The sequence below is a fragment of the Panthera pardus genome, unplaced genomic scaffold, assembly GCF_024362965.1.
Source record: "Panthera pardus isolate Hobbes unplaced genomic scaffold, ASM2436296v1 HiC_scaffold_22, whole genome shotgun sequence".
NCBI classification, from domain to species: domain Eukaryota; kingdom Metazoa; phylum Chordata; class Mammalia; order Carnivora; family Felidae; genus Panthera; species Panthera pardus.
Window position 1 is genome coordinate 6,038,481 of NW_026526788.1, and position 21,291 is coordinate 6,059,771.

The 21,291-nt window shown below is 36.4% G+C and overlaps 1 protein-coding gene and 1 non-coding gene across 7 annotated transcripts in view; one reads left to right on the forward strand and one right to left on the reverse strand.

The window, feature by feature from the left end:
- Positions 1-21,291, reverse strand: part of ARID4B (AT-rich interaction domain 4B) — a 152,716-nt gene that overhangs the window by 70,912 nt on the left and 60,513 nt on the right. For all 6 annotated transcript variants that reach the window (XR_002072301.2, XM_053910202.1, XM_019418958.2 and 3 more), the window contains exons 3-6: positions 14,777-14,887; positions 11,372-11,437; positions 7,665-7,755; positions 4,942-5,021 (exon numbers count right to left, since the gene is read on the reverse strand). Coding sequence is in view for 5 of the 6 variants with exons in the window: in XM_053910202.1 (XP_053766177.1) it covers positions 4,942-5,021; positions 7,665-7,755; positions 11,372-11,437; positions 14,777-14,887 (348 nt within the window). In the remaining variant the exon portion in view is untranslated. The remainder of the gene's footprint in view (positions 1-4,941; positions 5,022-7,664; positions 7,756-11,371; positions 11,438-14,776; positions 14,888-21,291) is intronic.
- On the forward strand, positions 14,191-14,300 carry LOC128772562 (U6 spliceosomal RNA). Its single transcript, XR_008416741.1, has one exon. It is a non-coding gene; the product is annotated as a U6 spliceosomal RNA (small nuclear RNA).

Below are 21,291 nucleotides of genomic sequence, written 5' to 3' on the forward strand. Positions count from 1 at the left end.
TTCCCTTCGTTTCTCAGTATCCAGTATTTCTTAAATTTTTCTTGCCATCATTTCCTGAAAAGGTTTCTGTATCTAAAAAGTTAAGGTATTGATCTAAAGACACTATCCCAACTAACTTCATTCTGAGTATCAGTTTTGATAATATTCCTACTTTCTCTGCATTTTTAAGATCTTTCACACAAGTGCTATTCCTTTCATCACTCCAGTAGACGCTCTGCTGTTACAGATAATGTCATGAATGCCAGGGGAACTAAAGATCCCAGAAAAACTGTCAGGATGGACAGAAGGGTGAGTAAGTACTTAGGATAAAGAGTTCTCAAAGTTATAAACCAGGGTGTTACATGAAAGGGTATACACCAACTTAGATTTTTTTTTTTAAGATCAGATAGCTATTAAATATAAACTAACGTTAATATTCAAAAGGAAATTTTTAATTTTTATTTTTAAAACAGGTAATTTTGTCAAAACGATGATGAACTAAAATGTGAAAGGGGCAAGCATATTAATAATCTATGGTGTTTTAACTTAAGTAAATGTATTTGAGATACATATAACTAGGTGTCCAACAACAGTAAAAGGTACTATCCATAAAACATGAAAAATAATTCCTTCAAAAGATAGGTTTATAGGGCATAAAACCTAATCCTACAAATTTAGTTTGTTTAAATTGGGCACTTAAAAAATATGTGGAGGCAAAGTTGGTCCAAATACAATAATCTGCCAAATAAAAACTCTTTAGAAGCCACTTGTCATTAATTCTTAATTATGCTTCCCATGGGCAAAAATTTCAAAGCACTATATTTGGTAAACAGAAAATAAATTAATCTGGGTTCACTTTCTCACCTTACTCCCCTACAACTGAAGTTGCTCTCCTGAAAGCAAAGATTTCTATTCAGTACTGTGATTTCTATTTCAAGCATCTGCTAGTCACTAGTTACAGGAAAGAAAATACCCAGGATTTCTGATTTCCTTCCCTATGTAATACTTAGAACAATAAGAAGCAGTATCTCTGTCCTTGGCCTCCAATCATGTCCAGGGAAATAGAAGCACGTCTAATTCAAGTGACAGAAAAGACTGAGGTGAGGGGAGAATCTGTCTTGTCTAAGCCTAAAAGGTAATGAGCAGAGACCCCCGGCTATACCGAAGGCTAAAAGAAAATTTCACAGGCCTGGGGGAAACATTCCTATATCCGTTACCTAACTGGGCTGCAGGAAATATGGAGCTGAGATTTTATCTCACTTTTCTTTAGTTTTCACCTGCATGTAGTAAATGCACAGAGAATACCAGCTGATGAAACTACTTCTGAATGACAGACTCAAATCAGGAATGTCCTCCAGAAATGCCCAAACACTCAGGCAATGGGCAACATCCTCTCTAAGGTGGTTATGGTAGAACCAGCGATTTTAGTGTTGGAATTCAGAGGACTGAAGTGCTATTGTGATCTCCTATCATGGAAATCTCGAATTTAAATCTTCATTTAAGTATGTAGCTTATTAATGGAACTACTGAGCCCCCATGCTGCCAGTATGATATGGCTTTCTGCTCAAAGGCCAAAGTTATTACCAATAACAATGCCCTGAGGAATCTTTCAAAAAATTAAAGATGCTTTTTTGAGAATATCAAAAATAACAAATTAAGGGAAAGAATATATAGATGGCATATTAAATACATTGCTGGCCATGTTACCACAGAACTCAATACATTCATAATTTTAAAATATCTGATTGATTAATGTTTTTTCTCCTCCAACAGATGGTAAATTACTCTCAGGATAAATTCCAGGGCTACTTGGCTTATGCTTGTCTCTAGTACCGAACATAGCACCTGGCTTAGGACAATGGTAAGGGACAGTACACCAATATTCCAAGTACCCGCCAGCAAAATATGAAATCTAACACATATAGACACACATGGTAAAAGTGATCCTCCTAGAAGGTAAGAAGGATACACTGAGCTACTTGCTCATGTTGCTTCAGCCTTTACACTATAACTGTCTTATGAACTATAAAATTCTCCTGACAAGAACAAAATATTTTAGATATTTCTCTGAATTAAAAAAAAATAAGGCACATGCCTTCACTTAGCAGATGAAAAGTCAAGTCTTCAAGCCCCCATATTCACCGACCTACTATACCTGTACACACGTTCTAAGGGAAATGAAATTATTTCTAAGAATTACATGAACTTCGGGTTCCTGGCTGGCTTGGTCGGAAGAGTGTGAGACTCTTGATCTTGCGGTCATAAGTTCAAGCCCCAGGTTGGGTGCAGAGATTACTTACATAAATAAAACTTAAAAAAAAAAAAAAAAAACTATATAAACTTATAAAGAATTCTGTTACTTCATCAGTCTGTGTAAGAAGCCAAATTCACTGCAAATTCTAAAGTGTATTTCCTGTATTTGAACCTTCGCAATTAACTCAACAAATATTTCCTGAAGGTTTTTGTGTAGAAAACTCTCCTGGGAAAAGAAAAGCCATCAAAATGACAAAAACATGGCTACTAACTCAAACAGCTTAAAATCTCCCAGGGAAAATAAGAAAAGTAATTAAAAAAAAAAATCAAATAAGAGTAAGAGAAGCGCTGAAGGATCAAACGATAAAGGGATCAAATTTGGTTAGAAATTTGTCATGGAAGACATCATGGAGGAATATTAAGAGGAGCAGTGCTCAGCAGAAACCAAGAAATGAATTTGAACCAAATTCTGAAAATACCAAGTAGTCTCATAAGACAGAAGGACAGGGAAATGGAGAAATGAGGCACCTGGGTGGCTCAGTTGGTGGAACACACAACTCTTAATTAATCTTGGAGTTGTGAGTCCCAGCCACTATGGGTGTAGAGAGAGAGTACTTAAAAGTGAAAAGAAAAAGAAAAAGAAAAAGAAAAAGAAAAAGAAAAAGAAAAAGAAAAAGAAAAAGAAAAAGAAAAAGAAAAAGAAAAAGAAAAAGAAAAATTGAAAGAGAAAGAAAAGAGAAACGAAATGAAAACTGAAACAGAAAGAGAAACGAAACAAAACAAAAAGAAAAAAGAAAAAGGAAGGACAGAGAAATGGTACAATAGGAAAAACAGGCTGGAATCGTAATACACAGAACCTGTCCCAAATTCGGAATTGGAATAAGAATTCAATTATTAAAAAGAGAAGAAAATATTTTCAAAGCAAGAGAATACAAAAAAAGTCTAATAGTTTAATAAATAATATTAATAAGTTCCCAAAGAGGGGCAACCTGGGTGGCTCAGTCGGTTAAGCACCTGGCTCTTGATTTTGGCTCAGGCCATGATCTCACGGTTCATGAGATTGAGCCCAATTGTCAGGCTCTGTGATGATGTGCAGAGCCTGTTTAGGATTCTCTCTCTCTCTCTCTCTCTCTCTCTCTCTCCCTCTCCCTCTCCCTCTCTCTCTGTCCCTCCCTCCCTCTCTCTCTCAAAACAAACAAAACAATATAATCCCAAAGAAACACTGTTCTAAATAGTGACAAGAAAAAAGGAAATGATGGTTTGATCACACTATGCATTAATTAATATTTATAGACTAGACTATAAAATAGAACACTTCAACCATATGCCTTTTTAAAATTCTGGATTACAAGCTAGTAACTTACAGAACTTTGTGAACCCTCCCTCCATTCTCAATAACTTAACACCCTTCAATTCTAGAACATGGCTTTGGTACTAGAAAATACTGGTTTGAGAACCAGCTCTGACCATCAGTTTCACCATCTGTAAATTGCAGATAATAATGCTATCTACTTCATAACGTTGTTAATGTGATGATGTACATAAAGCAGTGAGCAGGGGCGCCTGGGTGGCTCAGTCGGTTGAGCGTCCGACTTCAGCTCAGGTCATGATCTCACGGTCCGTGAGTTCGAGCCCTGCATTGGGCTCTGCGCTGACAGCTCAGAGCCTGGAGCCTGCTTTGGATTCTGTGTTTCCCTCTCTCTCTCTGACCCTCCCCCGTTCATGCTCTGTCTCTCTCTGTCTCAAAAATAAATAAACATTAAAAAAAAATTAAAAAAAAGAAAAAGCAGTGAGCAAAGTCCCTGGCAAATATAAGCACTTCATTTATTCATCCAACTACAACTTATTTCAGTTCCTACACTATGCCAGGCACTGTTCTAGGAACTGGGAACAAGTGGTGAAGAAGACACATTAAAAAACGTGCCCTTGTGACACATTCTAGTGAGGAAGGCAGACGATGAACAATTAACTAAGCACATATACATATTCTGATGTCAGAGAATGACACGTGCTATATAAAGAAAACTAAATCAACCTAAAAAGATTAAAAGGAATGGAAGGCACTACTTCAGAAAGGTCAGTCAGGCAAGGCCTCTTTGAGGACAGGCTATAAGAATGTCAGCTAGTAGTAGTAAGGAATTGCTTATAGTTTCTACTCCTTCAATGATGATGGGGTTCCAGTGGATTATTAATCAGACATTTATGGGGCACTTGGGTGGCTCAGTTGGTTAAGCATCCAACTCTTGATTTCAGCTCAAGTCATGATCTCACGGTTCGTGAAATCAAGCCCCATGTTGGGCTGTGCACTGACAAGCCTGCTTGAGATTTTCTCCCTCTCTCTGCCCCTCCCCTGCTCACTTTCTCTCTCGCTTTCTCTCTCTCTCTCAAAAATAAATAAACATTAAAAAAAAAATCAGACATCTGTTTTTTACAATTATTTACAAATTAGAGTCTACATAAAAGTTACCTAAAGGTAATAGTTAAGCAAGCTCATTGCATTTTCTTTGTGGACAAATGCTAAAATATTCTTACACCGAAAAAAAAAAAAAAGTATCACCTAGTACTCAAACAGGATTCACAGATTACAGGATAATGGTAAGATGTATTAATGAATTTTCCTGATTAACGAGTCAGTTGCTTGAGAAAGAAAAATATGCTCTCCCTAATACAAAGTATTAAGATACAGTCACTCATTAAATTATTACTTACTTCACTTTCAGCAAAATGCCTCTCTCCCTTCAGGCACAGGGAAGACCGTCTCAGTGTCTTCTCATCTCCATCATCAAAAACTATGAGGAGGTAAAATTGGAAACTACTGAAGGATTTTTTCAAAGGTTAACAAGATGATGTAAACTATCGTTTAATTTTCTGAGGGCAAATAGAACGATTGTTTAAGAAGATTACAGTTAAAAATTTAGTTCACGTTTTAGGTTTACTAAATGACAACGTTAAATTCTAAAGTATCTTTTCCAATTTCTAGTGATAAAGAAACAATATAGCTGAAATGAACACATTTCCTGACCCAGAAAACACCACATGAAAATAAGAAGCTAGCATTTTAGGAAGAAACTATTTAAATGCTAATTAACCCATCTCAATATTGTAAAGGAAAGGCAAGTTTTCCAGCTGGTAAATACAGACATCCAAAAACCAGAACAAGTACAAATTTGTATATTCAGACTGCGCCTAAAAAAATTATTGTTTTTATTATTTAAAGCAGGGTTTCTAAACCTGAGTACTACTGATATTTTGGGGCAGATTAATTCTTTGTCATGAGAGGCTATTCTGAGCACTACAGGCTACTTAGCAGCATCCCTGGCCTCTAGCCACTAGATGCCACTAGTGGCTTCCCAGTTGTGACAACCAAAAATGTTTCCTGCCAAAGACACTGCCAAAGGTTCCTTGGGTGACAAATCTGCTCCCCACTGAAAACTACTTGAAGTACTAAAATGTCCCAGAGAATTTACTGTAAGTTCATAGATACACAAAATATACATATATTTTATAATTTTAGCATATGCTGACATTCCTCACCAATTATGGGGGAAAAATAACCCTATTTCAAATAAAGTTACTAAGCTTTCATTTTATTAGAAACAGCACTTTTTGCCTAAGTGACAAAACTGGTTCTTATATATTAAATGAGACTTTGTGAGACTGGATAAATAACTTTTAGTATGTTTTTTAAACGGTGCACATTTATGAGACTGACAACCATACGTAATTATCACCAAACTTACTTCCCAGAATTGCTCAGTCTTGTAACCTACATAAAGTCAATTTTCTCATCTCAAATTAAAATCTCCCCTAAGTTTTTTTCTCATCCCACAAAAACATAAACAAAACTCATCTATACTATTTCAAAGCTCCATGAAATTCTGACATCATCAAAGACATTTTAACTAGGTGTCTATTTTCATCTATGAGGTCATTAAAGAATATGAATTATTCCCATTCAATAAATAATGCCAGGATATTTGGCTATTGATTTGGCAGGTAGGGGAAATCTGACATTTCAAAATGTTCAAAAAATGAACTGCACGAGAAATAAAAAGCTATTTGCAAACCAAAAATAAAACTATAAATTGAAGAATACATTGGAAAATAAATTTATGACACCGATGGAAGGAAGCCCTTTTAAACAAGATTCAACAAGTAAAACTACAAAGGAAAAGGTGATCAGAGGAAAACTAACACTATGAAAATTGATAGCAGAGAAAAAAAGTAAAGCAATAGGAGAAAAATACTTGCAACTAAAGGAACCAGGGGATAATAATATTCAGAATATATAAAGATCTCATATCCTATAAATAAGAAAAAGATAACCATCCCAACAGGAAAAGGGGGAAACTGGAAAGGCACTATAACATGCAATTCAAAAGAGAGAAAATACAAATGAAATGATGTTCCTTTCAATAAATATATGAAAAAATGTTCAGTCTCACTAGTAATCATGGGAGGGGCAATATTAAAACAAAACTGAGATACTGCTTTGTATCCAGATGGGCAAAAATTTTATAGATTACCAACATCAAATTTTACAAGGGCTGGGAAAAGAAGTGCACTCACACACTGTCCATGAAAGGGTAAAGGAACAGTCTTCCAGGAAGGTGGTTTTCATTACCTACTAAATTTTAAAAGTACATTCATTTCACTTCACTCTGTGTCTACTTCTCAATATATACATATACTAGGGAAATACAGGAATAACGTGTATTCAGGAGACATTCAATCCACCATTTATTTTAATAGCAAGAAAGCTGGCAACATCGTGAGTTGAAAGTAAACAAAATTAAAAAAAAAAAAAAGAAGGGACGCCTGGGTGGCTCACTGGGTCCAACTTTGGCTCAGGCATGATCTATGATCTCATGGTTGGTGAGCTCGAGCCCCACATCGGGCTCTGTGCTAACAGCTCAGAGCCTGGAGCCTGCCTCGGATTCTGTGTCTCCCTCTTTCTCTCTGCCCCTCCCCTGCTCACACTCTGTCTCTCAAAAAATAAATGTTAGAAAAAATTTAATAAAAAAAATTTATGGCACATCAAATATTATGAAACATACTACTATAATTAAAAGAAATTTCTCTGTTGCACAACATGAATATACTTACTACTGAAATATACATTTAAAAATGGTTAAGATAGAAAAAAAGTTTCTCTTGAAAAGATATACCTCTTGAAGAGATATATCTCTTGAAGAGATATAACGATATACTTTGAAGTGAAAAAAGCTACAAATTCAACTTTATAATATATACGCTAATTTCAAATTATACTTTATGCACATATTTATGAAATAAACATTTTAAAGACCTGGAAAGATTAAAAAATTACCAGTAATAATATCTTTAGTATTACGGGAGGAGCTAAATCAAGGAAATTTTGCTTTATTTGTATTACCTCTGAAAATACATTTTTAAAAGATTTATTCCCTTACCTACAGTGTACCAACTTGCGTCTGTTAATTTATTGATAACAGCTTCCTGATATGCACCATCAAGATTCTTCACTTCCACAATAGCTCCAACCTAAAAAGTTAGAAAAACGTTTAGAAGATAAATGAACAAAACAAAAACTGGCTTTTTTTTTTTTTTTTTTTTAACTGAGTGCGTGGTGGTGAAGAATAAAAGTAACTACTGATTTGTGTTAAAGTGCCAGGGGTTTTACCTACCACTGTTTTTGTGCCATCAGTGAAAATGTCAAAAAAGTAAATTCGTAAAAAAGTAAATAATATCTAAATACTGTTGTGAAAATAGTGTTGCCCTTACAACAGCCTCCCTGAAAGGGTCTTGGGAGACCCCACAGGTCCTCAGACCACACTTTGAGAACCACTATCTATGAAATTGACTGCCCTTGCCTCATATTACCACTCCTCTTTCAAAGAGGCTGGGGAAGGAGAGAAACCGTTAAGAGCAAGCTCTGGCATCTCCTTAAGAGTTATAATGTACCACTAATGACAATCATTTTAATATTTTCCATTGTGATCAAGAAAATGCTGAGAATTACATTTTTATGGTCTTTAACACTACATCAAACAGCTTCTGCACAGCAAAGGAAATCATCAACAAAATGAAATGGCAACCCACTGAATGGGACAAAATATTTGCAAATCATATATGTGATAAGGGGTTAATATCCAATTTACTGAGAGAGAGAACTCCTACCACTTGATAGCAAAAACAAAAACAAAAAACAAAACAAAAAAAACACACCAAAACAGTCCAATTAAAAACCGGGCAGAGGATGTGAATAGACATTTTTCCAAAGATGACACGCAAATAGCCAACAGGTCCATAAAAAGATGCTCAACATCAGTAATCATCAGGGAAATGAAATCAAAACTACTGTAGGTTATCATCTCACACCTGTTAGAATGGCTGTTATCAAAGACAACAAATAACAAGCGTTGGCAAGGACGTGGAAAGAAAACGGAACCCTCGTGCACTGTTGGTGGGAATATAAAATAAACTGGTACGGCCACTATAGCAAACAGTATGGAGGTTTTTAAATTAAAAAGAAAACTATGACCCAGCAATTCCACTAGCGGACATCTATCCAAAGAAAACGAAAACACTAATTCAAAAAGATATCTGCACCCCCATGTTCATTGCAGTATTGTTGACAACAGCCAAGATATAGAAACAACCTAAGTCTCCACTGCTGGATGCACAGATAAAGAAATACACACACACACACACACACACACACACACACACACACACACACACATACACACACAGAGCAATACTATTCAGCCATAAAAAGGAAGGAAACCTTGCCATTTGCAACAACATGGATGGACTCTGAGGACGTTATGCTAAATGAAATACCAGACAGAGGAAGACAAGTATCAGATGGTATCACTTATATGTGGAATCTAAAAACCAAAACTAATAAAAAACCAGAAGCTCACAGATACAGAGAACAGACTGGTCATTTCCCAACCAGAGGGTGGGAAAGAAGTGGTGAGTGGATAAAATGGGTAAAAGTGGTTAAAAGGTACAAACTTCCAGTTATAAAAATAGTCCTGGGGATATATTGAACAGACAGCAATGGTTACTGTAGTCAATAATACTGGACTGCATATGTGAAAGTTGCTGAGAGTAAATTTTAAAAGCCTCTATGACAAGAAAAAAATTTAACTGTGTATGGTGATGGATGTAATTAGACTTACTGTATGGATCAAACATCCAATCATTATATTGTATACCTTAAACTAATATAATGTTATATGTCAATCATACCCCTGAAATTAAAAGTATATATGATCTTTATGGTAATAACAAAAAACAAACTTGTTCATAGAACAGAGTGTTAGCCCCACACAGTGCCCAAAGTGGAGAAGGAAACTGGAGAATTACCAAAGCTTTTATCAAATGACTGTAGTCAAAAATACGTGGTACTATTTTTTTAATTTAATAAGTGGTCTAGGTATTATATTTCATGTGAACTCATCTGAAAATACATTAAGATCAAATGACCACCACTTTTGGTAGGTTTATTTCCTCTAAGAGAAACATTTACCCAAATGCTGACCCTTCCTATCAGGTAACAGAAAGCTATGAAGTATTTTAGGGAACAATACAAAATCTACACACACACCCACACACCCACACACCCACACACCCACACACACCAATCAACAGATAAAGAAAAATACTTTAACATCTTGACCTCAAAATTTAATATAGTTGCCTGTGTCAAAATCAAAATGGTACTAAGCCCTAATCACAAAGAAAATTGTAATAAAGTAAGAAAAACCAAACAAGTAAAATAAACCAGCTACACCACAAGGAGGTGGGAGCAGAAGGAGAAAAAGAGGGCTTGAGGTTACAAAGCAGTTGCCTACTCTATCTCTTTGCAACACAACATATTTTGCAGGTTGTACGAGCTGGCCTGTGCATGTGAACAGGGCAGAGTCAGTGAGAGCCATATGCTGGTGTGCTTATGAGGCAAAAACGTAAACAAGGCATGAAAGTGTATGTATGTGTTCTGAACATCCAGAGGGCACGTGCTACAATTATAAGGTGTGAGCCTATTGGAATTTGGGCTCTGCCGTTACTGTCTGGAAAGGCCAGATTACTGGACCTCCCTTTAGTTTCTTCTGTAAAGAGCTATTATGAGGATTACATAAGATAATGTGTGCAAAAGATTTAGCACAGTACTAGCACATACTAAGTGCTAAATAAATGGTGCCAAGCATCAAAAGTACAGTGTTTCGTCTCTTTTGTCCCTGCAATGGTGAATATGTGCGTGTCACATTAAAGATGGCACCTACGAAACAGAAATGGTGGAAAATAATTTTTATACGGCAAGATTTTTTAGAAATTATAAGCTTTAGTTCTCTCTATTGCCTCCTAAGACTCTAGGGATCCAATTAAAAGCCTTTAAATCAATCACAAACAAACAACTGACAGATACACATATCTAGTTCTCCAAAAAGTACAGCTGCGTTGGTAAAGGATTTTTCTTGCATCTGTAAATTCTGTTAGCACTCTTAAACTTCACCCAGCCAGGCCACTGCCCAATTTTCAGACATTCAGAAGGGCCAAAGAGCCCAGTGGCTATCCACACACTCCCTTTAGCTTGCTCACTAGTCGAGAGTAGAAGAGCCCTTATTTCAGCTACCAGTGAGGAAACATGAATGCAAATACATCTGTATGTAACATGTTCATCACTTTAACTGCCTGATAACCCTTAAAAAATTTTTCATTTGCTTGTAGCTGCTTCAAAGGATTAACACTCTAAAAGCCACGTTTTTAACGTGTTGGGTTTTTTCCCTCACTTTTCACATCATCATGGAACTTAACATCATTCAATCCCCAATTCATCACATATTAATTGTGGAAGTGAAATATGGTAAAACGGACAGGTGAGTACACAAAAAGCAGTCAATGCTTCCTGGATGTTCACTTCATTCCTAAATGCAGGTTTTACTATCACATCAGGTTTCACTGAACATTAAATCTATTGTTTTCTACCGGTCTATTCAGAGAGAATCATGTTGACCAACTCAATAACAAAACAGCCAATGAATTAAAAAAAAAAAAAGACCAACTGTAATTATGAATGTAGCATTAATGAAGGAATTCTAATGCTTCCAATGAAGCATTAGAATTAATAATGAATAAATAAATGAATTACCTTTAGCGGGCCCTTTATGTGGTCATCCTGAACTTCCACTGTCGAAGAATCATGTCTAAATGTTACCTAGAGATCATAAATTTAATTAGCCACATATACACACAAAATCAAGTGATACAGGCTCATTAATGCATGATTTATGCATGATTTAATTTTCATTACGAGTAATCTAAACTAACCGCTACCTAGTGTATGTAAGATCTCAATCCCTAACTAAGTACACTGAAATATTTATTATTTAAACAGAAAACTTCCGAGACTAAATTAGCTGGTGTTTCACATATCATACTCTACTCAACACTATTATTTATTACATTAGTAGTTTAATTTCTTTTCCTAAAAAATGAGGGGAAAAAAGGTAGAGACCTTAGGCAATTAGGTCCTGTATAATTCTGTGAAGGCCTAGTTTAATAATAAGCAGTAACAACAAACATTTACTGAGAGCTAAGCATCAGGCTCAAGAATCAAATGTATGACCTTATTAGGTAGGTATGATTGTTCCCACTTTGTTGATAAGAAAACTGAGGAGCATAAAGAATAAGTAACTGGTCCAAGATCACAGGACTGGTACATGGTGGCACTGAGATTCAAACTCAGGCAGTCTACCTCCAGAAGTTTACTCTACTCTCTATCAGTATAGCAATCAGAGAATGGGAAACCAGATGTAAGGAGATTAGGTTAAAAATACAGTTCAAGTTGAAATATTTAATCAGCTGGTGAAAACTAAGATAGCTTCCAGTATTCAGTATAGAAAAAGTTGTTCTTCCCATACAAAGCAAGAATTCTTACAGGAATTGAAACATCAACATGGTCTTATCAGATATGTAGGATAACCAATTTACATAATTTGCTCACAAAGGAGCTATGAAAAGAGATGCCCGGTACTCACAGCATCTCAGGCGTTTCTGTCTTACACAAAAGCATTACCACATTTCATTTAAATTATGTATTTAAGTATCTCTGTCATTCACTTAGACTTGAAGTCAATTTACGACAGGGATCAGATTTTAACACTAGAGTTTCAACACCTAACATAGGGCTTAGCACACAGATGCGCAATAAATGAAAACTGATGAGGAAGAAGTTTATCAACAAACTGTTAAAAAACGTGTTAACTGGGGCGCCTGGGTGGCGCAGTCGGTTAAGCGTCCGACTTCAGCCAGGTCACGATCTCGCGGTCCGTGAGTTCGAGCCCCGCGTCAGGCTCTGGGCTGATGGCTCGGAGCCTGGAGCCTGTTTCCGATTCTGTGTCTCCCTCTCTCTCTGCCCCTCCCCCGTTCATGCTCTGTCTCTCTCTGTCTCAAAAATAAATTAAAAACGTTGAAAAAAAATTAAAAAAATAAAATAAATAAAATAAAATAAAAACGTGTTAACTTTGAATCATATACAAACTAAACCAGTATAGAAATTTACCACTGTATCTGCTGAGAAAATAATTAACTTTGAATCATACACAGATTTTTAGAGCAGCCAAAAAAATTAACAATTTTAGATATTCGTTATTTACAAGACACACAAGACACAAGGTACTGGTATGATGTACTAGCAACAGAGGCAGTAGAGACTAACAGTTTTCTTCCTTTTATTAATAGCAAGAAATGGCAGGAGTGATACATGCCATTTAGCTGCTTCATTCATTAAAGAGCAGCATCCAGCTGAGAACTCTATGTCAGGGCTAAAATCTAGCCTGTGCCCTGCAGACCAAAGCATGGGTCCTAGAGTATAACTGCTCCTGTCCAAAAGAAACACCTTTTTCTAACTAATATAAAAGTCTTACCTGTAGGCCATGCTCTGCTAAGGAGACTATCCACCAGGATGGAGGACTTTTGTCTAATTCACACTAAGGTGTTACCTGTGCTGGTAGCAGCCCTGTCTAGAAGAGTGAGGAACCAGATAAAAGGCTTCCTCTTCATTTCTGAGATAGCAGTGGCAAAAAAAAAAAAAAAAAATGAGTGCTCAGGTAACACCGGTGTGTGAAACCAGAACAGGAAATGCCACTATATGAACACTGTAAGAGTACCCACAAAAATCAAATCACAAAAGAGCTCACACGCACCACGCACGTGAAAACTGAAGGCAGTGGCAGGGCCAAGACTAGATTCCTACGGGTTTACAGTTAATTTAAAGGTCTTATCACAATGGATCTTAACTAGGAGTGTAAGTGACCCAGGAAGCTGTTTTCCACACATCCGTGCATAAAAACCTAAGTATATATAAGCAAGGGAAAAACTCCGGAAGAGAATCTGAAACTCTCCACCAGACATACAACACCTCTATGGCCTGTTTAATAACTGGTGATATTCAAACCAGTGTTTTACGGAGTATCTGCTAATCTGGACTACATAAATCCCTTGAGGACAAAGATCAGATCACCCTCATAGCCCCACCCTCCTTCCCACCTAACAGGTTACCACTCAGTAAATAACTGACAAATGAATAAACATCTACCTTCAAATATTTTACCTGTGCTATATTTTTCAACACCGATAATTTACCAAAATGTAAACAATTACATTCTGCATTATCTGAGAAAAACACAAGTACTTAAGAAAGAGGATAAGGAAATCAACTAGATCTACCTTATTTTACTGTTATCTAAAATCTCATCAATTATAAATCACATTTCAATTTGATGGTTAAAATGGGAAGGGGAGGTCTAAAATTAAGAATTAAACTGCATGACTTCTAAGGTTCTTTCCAGCTCTAAAAGGTTAACAACACAAACAGTACCAAGTCTATAGCGAAATAGCACTCAAAATACCAATTTGTAATAACCTAACTTCATTCCAATTAGAATACTTTAAAATGCCAAATAATGCGTGCTCGCTTCGGCAGCACACATACTAAAACTGGAACGATGCAGAGAAGATTAGCATGGCCCCCCTGCGCAAGGACGACATGCGCAAATTCATGAAGCTTCCACATTTTTGACAAAATCTCAGAAATAGACATTGTTAAAGATCTGATGAGAGTTCATTGTGATGCAACTGACAACGAAATTTGGTTATTTCTGTGACATATAACACTATAAGTAATCAGAATGTTAAGTGATGACCTTATACCAAAACATTAAAACTTTAGGAACTGCATATATATTTGGGCAGTTACAGCATTTACCTGCGCAATACAACCTAAGGTTTACCACTGGACGACAGTGCTTTTCCAAATAACTTAGCTTCCCAAATAAAAGGTCCTAATTGGTCAAAAAGAACTTTAAAAAAAGTAAAAAATAAAAACAAATAAAAATAAAATACCAAATAATGCTTTGTTTTCGGGTATGTGACAACCATTACGTAGAAACTAAAGTCATCTTGCAGGGAAATAATGTCTTAAGTACACTCACCAAATAAAAGTTTAAATATCAAATACTGATCGTATAATTTATAAAATCTACATATACTGTACCTTGACTTTGACAAGTCTTTTTGCTGTCTTGATCTTGGCTTCACAAAAGGCTCCTCTGTATTTAGCACTCACATCAGTGCCCACTGTCAAATAGGGAGGCTCATCAAGGGCCTAAAAAATGCAAACAAATATAATTAGATTTAAACTCTAATTCACTGGTACAATTAGACCTCCGAATGGCAGATCTAATCTTGTTACAGCTACAAGAGTTGTAATAATTGAATGCAATAATGTGTTAGTAAGAACCGTTTGTAAAATACTTTAACTTAAAAATAAGTAAAATCTATGTATCAAAAACCCATTTAGGGGCGCCTGGGTGGCTCAGTCAGTTGAGCGTCCAACTTCGGTTCAGGTCATGATTTAGCAGTTCGTGAGTTCGAGCCCCACGTCGGGCTCTGTACTGACAGCTCAGAGCCTGGAGCCTGCTTCAGATTCTGTGTCTCCTTCTCTCTCTGCCCCTCCCCCACTTGTACTCTGTCTCTATCAAAAATAAATAAATGTAATTTAAAAAAATTTTAAAAACCCATTTAAATGTATGTCATATGGGGTGCCTGGGTGGCTCAGTAGGTAAGCGTCCAACTTCAGCTCAGGTCATGATCTCGCAGTTCATGAGTTTGAGCCCCATGTCGGGCTCTGTGCTGACAGTTCGGAGCCTGGAGTCTGCTTCGGATTCTGTGTCTCCCTCTCTCTCTGCCCCTCCCCGACTCACGCTCTGTCTCTCCCTGTCTCTCAAAAATGAATAAACATTAAAGATATTTTTTTAATCAACACATTTATCATATAAAATAAAATGCATTTTTTGCTCTATATGAAATGCATATAGTCCATGATATGAATCAGCTTAATCACAAGCTTATCATTCCATCCACCCTTCCATCTACTCATTCATTCAAATATTCACATACTATATGACCACCTAAAGAGAAGGCAGATCCTTAAAAGTTTAAAGTCTAAGAAAATTTCTTTTAATATTTAGACTGTATCTTAGCAGCTACCCAAATTCAGAATAGCTTTGTCATAAACCCTATCTAGACAATTCTAAGGCAGAATAACATAACACAAAAGGAGTGGGAGGAATTACATGTATTCAAACTACTGGAGAAAAAACTATATGAAGATTTCTAATCTGGGAATTCTTAAATACTCTGGCATGGGTTCACTGTTTATTTACCCATCTATATTAAAATTTTTAATTTCTTCACTTAGGATTTAGTTTTATTCTGTGTGTGTGATTTAGTTTTTAATAGTCCTAATCTAGCTGCTCTGACTTTTTACAATCAGGCACATTTCTGTGTAAAATCTAGAAATCTAAGAAGTTTTGCTTATATTAATCAATTTCACAATCAAAGAAAGATTATGTGAGTAACTTTTCCCAAAGTGTTTTACAAGAAGTACTAATATCCTGAGATACTCCACCAACAAGAGAAGGAGGAGAGAATTTGGGAAAATCAGTTTATTGAATAAATCCCTACTCTGCCTCATCATTTCCTTATCTGTTTGTCCAAGGAAACCTTTTTTTTTTCTATTAACATCCTGCAGAAATTCCACAGAACATAAGATAGAAAATGCTATTAATACAGCAGTGAATGATGAAAATATAAATTTCACTTGGGTCTTAAACTCATTCCAATAGTTGTGGCTAATACATATGAGAGTGATAAAAAAAAAAAAAAGATATTTATTCCAGGGGTGCCTGGGTGGCTCAGTCGGTTAAGCGCCTGACTTCAGCTCAGGTCATGATCTTGCCATTCCTGATTTGAGCCCCATGTCAGGCTCCGTGCTAACATCTCAGAGCCTGGAGCCTGCTTCAGATACTGTGTCTCCCTCCTCTCTCTGTCCCTCCCTGACTCACATTCTGTTTCTCTCTCTCAAAAATAAATAAACATAAAAAAAATTTTTTAAGATATTTATTGTAATGTTATACCAAAAGTGATGTAATCAAATAACTGTAGTAACTTTTCCTAAAAGGTGAGAAGTATCATAAACCAAGACAAAAGTGCTACAACTAAAAAATATCAGGGTGACCCCCTCAATGGCCATTTGTTTCACATTCTATTTATTTCACAAAAATATTTTTTAAAAGAACACAAAGCAATATCAAGTATATGGGTTTTTTTATGTCTATGTATTTTTAAGACAAAAAGAGCACAAGTGGGGAAGGTGCAGAGACAGGGGGACAGAGGATCAAAAGCAGGCTCTCCACTGACAGCAGAAAGCCTGATGTGGGGGCTTGAGCCCAGGAACCACAAGATCATGACCTGAGACAAAGTCAGACGCCCAACCATCGAGCCACCCAGGAGCCCCTAAGTATGTTGTTTTTAAAATCTACATGAGGGGCACCTGGCTGGCTCAGTTGGTAAAGCATGCAACTCTTGGTCCTGGGGTAGTGAGTTCAAATCCCATGTTGGGCATAGAGATTACTTTAAAAAAAAAAAAAAAAAGGTAAAAAAAAAAAAAAAAAAAAAAGGTAAAATGGGGCCCCTGGGTGGCTCAGTCAGTTACACTTCTGACTCCTGGTTTCAGCTCAGGTCATGCATGATCTCACGATTGGTGAGTTCCAGCCTTGCCTCGGGCTGTGCACTGACAGTGTGGAGCCTGCTTGCGATTCTTTCCCCCTGCCCCTTCCCTGCTCAGTCTGTCTCTCGCAAAAAAAATAAATAAATAAAAACTGTTTAAAAAAGGCAAAAAAAAAAAAGAAAAAAAGAAAAAAAGAAAAAAAATACCTAGGAAAATGCCCATATTTCAATTCATTTATGTTATGAGTATATACTCTTACAGAAAGATGATAATTCCTGAAATTCTACATTTTAAATTTGTTGTTATCATTGACTACAACTTGATAATTCTGTACTGCTCTTGAACCTAAAGTTAATAAATGCATTTTTCTAGTTTATCTGTCTTAGCCCTCTGAAAATACCATTTTCCATTGTCAAAACCTTGGTTAAATTCCAGACAAGCTAGTGACTTTTTTTAGATATCAAGTATATGAAACAGACTCACAGCACTTAACCCAGAAATTTTAAGTAAGTTTCAGAAAGACATCAATTCACTTTGTGGTTCAACTGATATTGTATGTAATTGCTAGAAAAGGAAATGGTGAGCCTGTCTTCACTACCACAGGCTCATTACTCTCTACAACTTGTAAACCTCTCTCATTAACACATCCTGCCTTATTAATTAGGAAATTTATTTTCACAGACAAACAGAATGGTTAAAAATAAATGAAAACTTATGAAGAACGAGAAATTGGGAAATGTAGAAAAAAAATAAGAAATCAACTCAAAGTTGCACATTTGTGCCTACTCAGAAACAAATATTTAATATGTGATAAGCTTTTTAGATATTTTTATTATAGAGATTGTGAACAAAAAGGGGAATAGAATAGTAATATATTTAGACTACTAGTATACAAACCATTTACATTTTCTTTTCGTTAATATTCATATCAAACCCTAGCAACACTCCCAATGATAGCAAGCTATAAAGATGTTTACTGAGCAGATTTATTCAACTTAAATTTGAGATTTCCCCCCCAAAACCAAGACCATCTCACATTCTTTTTTTTTTTTTTTTTTTTTTTTTTTTTTTTTTTTTAATTTACATCCAAATTAGTTAGCATAGAGTGCAACAGTGATTTCAGGAGTAGATTCCTTAATGCTCCTTACCCATTTAGCCCATCCCCCCTCCCACAACCCCTCCAGTAACCCTTAGTTTGTTCTCCATATTTATGAGTCTCTTCTGTTTTGTCCCCCTCCCTGTGTTTATATTATTTTTGTTTCCCTTCCCTTATGTTCATCTGTTTTGTCTCTTAAAGTCCTCATATGAGTGAAGTCATATGATTTTTGTCTTTCTCTAATTTCACTTAGCATAATACCCTCCAGTTCCATCCATGTAGTTGCAAATGGCAAGATTTCATTCTTTTTGATTGCCAAGTAATACTCCATTGTATATATATATACACACCACATCTTTATCCATTCATCCATCGATGGACATTGGGGCTCTTTCCATACTTTGGCTATTGTTGACAGTGCTGCTAGAAACATGGGGGTGCATGTGCCCCTTAGAAACAGCACACCTGTATCCCATGGATGAATGCCTAGTAGTGCAATTGCTGGGTCATAGGGTCGTTCTATTTTTAGTTTTTTGAGGAACCTCCATACTGTTTTCCAGAGTGGCTACACCAGTTTGCATTCCCACATCTCACATTCTTACCAACATAAAAATCCATGCAGACAGAAAACAGTAATAATTACCTCAAATATTGTAGGGGGGGGCAAATTATTATTTTGAAGGCTAATAGTTCCCTTCCTTCAAGCTAGAATACATGAAAATGAATTAGCAAAACATATAAAGAAAATGTGTATTAGAAAAATACTTGAGGGGTGCATGGGTGGCTCAGTCAGTTAAGCATCTGACTTCAGCTCAGGTCATTATCTCCCCGCTTATGGGTTCGAGGCGATGTCGGGCTCTATGCTGACAGCTCAGAGCCTGGAGCCTGCTTTGGATTCTGTGTCTCCCTCTCTCTCTGCCCCTCCTCTGCTCATTGTCTTTCTCTCTCTCTCAAAAACATTAAAAAAGAGAGAAGAGAGGAAAAATACTTGAAAAGGGAAACCAAAGTATAATAAACAACTGCTAAATTGAAATACATTGTTAGAACAGTGTTAATTGTGTTAAAGGCTGCAGAGGAAAAGCAAAGATCTATGTTCTGAGCTTACCTCTGCCTCTACTACTTTGTTTTGCATCATCTTAGGTAAGTTACTTTTCTGTTCTTAAATTCTCATCATTAGATGAATATAAGAATTTGAATTTTGAATACCTTTGTCTAACAAGTCTATCTCAAAGCATTGGGGTTACAGAGATAATCAGAATGGGATACTTTTAAGACACATAATCATCTAGAACCGAAACTATGCTAACCCAAATATGAATGAGAATTTCTCATGAGAAAAACAAATGAAATCCATAATCTACCTACGTGTTCAGCTTTGTGTGCATATAAAGCAGACTAATAGCACAGGCTTTCAAAGCAGAAAGATACGGTCCTAACCCCAGGTCAATCCTGTACACTAACGATGAATTTTTGTAGACTACCATATCTCTCTAAACTTCAGGTTCTACATCAGGAAAACACGGTCAATATTAGAAAGCACTCAATTATGATGCCTCAAGTATTTAGCTATTAACAATTACTATTACTATTATGAAACACTCAAGGTGGACCAACAAGTCATTAAACCAATGTAAGTTCAGATTTGGCACTCCTCCTTTTTTTCTTTTTAAAATGCAAGAAGAAAACCTCATTTTTAATGATTGCTCATCATAAGTCCGTGCAAATGGAAAAGTTACACCATTTTCCTCACCTTTCCAACTAAGGTCAATACTCTCAGAATATATTATTTTTCAGTATGAAATCTAATGAGAAAATACCACAGGATGTCTGGCAATATGTATATGTCTTTAAAATATTACCCTATTTCTAGAAATACAAAAATAATCAAAGATATTTATATGTTGTACATATAGAAAAAACATACATAATAAAGACAGGAATAAATGTTAAAAGGAATTAAAGAGAACGGAGGGGTGCCTGGATGGTTCAGTCGGTTAAGCGTCCACCTTTGGCTCAGGTCATGATCTCACCGCTCGTTGAGTTCAAGCTCTGTGCTGGGCTCTGTGCTAACAGCTCAGAGCCTGGAGCCTGCTTCAGATGGTCTCTTTCTCTCTGCCCTCCCCCACCCCCCGCCCTGCTAGTGTTCTTCTCTCTCTCTCTCTCTCTCTCAAAAATAAGTATACATTAAAAAAAAATTTTTTTTAAAGGAATGGAATGGAGGAGTATGTATATGAAAATCTGCCATTCAAAATAAGCGTTCCTATTTTTTAAAATTGTTACAATTCACATGTATTCTTTGCTTTTTAATTTTTTTCTTTTGAGAGAGAGAAAGTGAGTACACAAGCAGGGGAGGGGCAGAGGGAGAGAGAGAGAATCCCCAGCAGGCTCCGCACTGACCCAGGTGGGGTTCAATCCCACAACCCTGGGATCATGACCTGAGCTGAAATCAAGAGTCGGTCGCTCAACTGACTGAGCTACCCAGGCGCCCCCATTCTTTGCTTTTTAAAATGTATACTAACAAAAGGAGGGGTGCCTGGGTGGCTCAGTCGGTTGAGCGACTGACTCTTGATTTTGGCTCAGGTCATGATCTCACAGTTCATGGGATCGAGCCCCACCTCTGACTCTGTGCTGGCAGTGTGGATCCTGCTTGGGATTCTCTCTCTCCCTCTCTCTCTGTTCCTCCCCTGCTTGCTTGCACTTGCTCTCTCCCAAAATAAATAAACATTAAAAAATAAGTAAAACATATATTAAGGTACATTTCAAACATATACAAAAGAATATGGGACTATAATAAATCCCCCATATGCTCATAGTCTGGCTCCCACAATTATCAATGCAATTTTGTCTCATCTATACTCCTACCTATTCCTTCCAAACAATGACTATTTTGAAAGAAACCCCA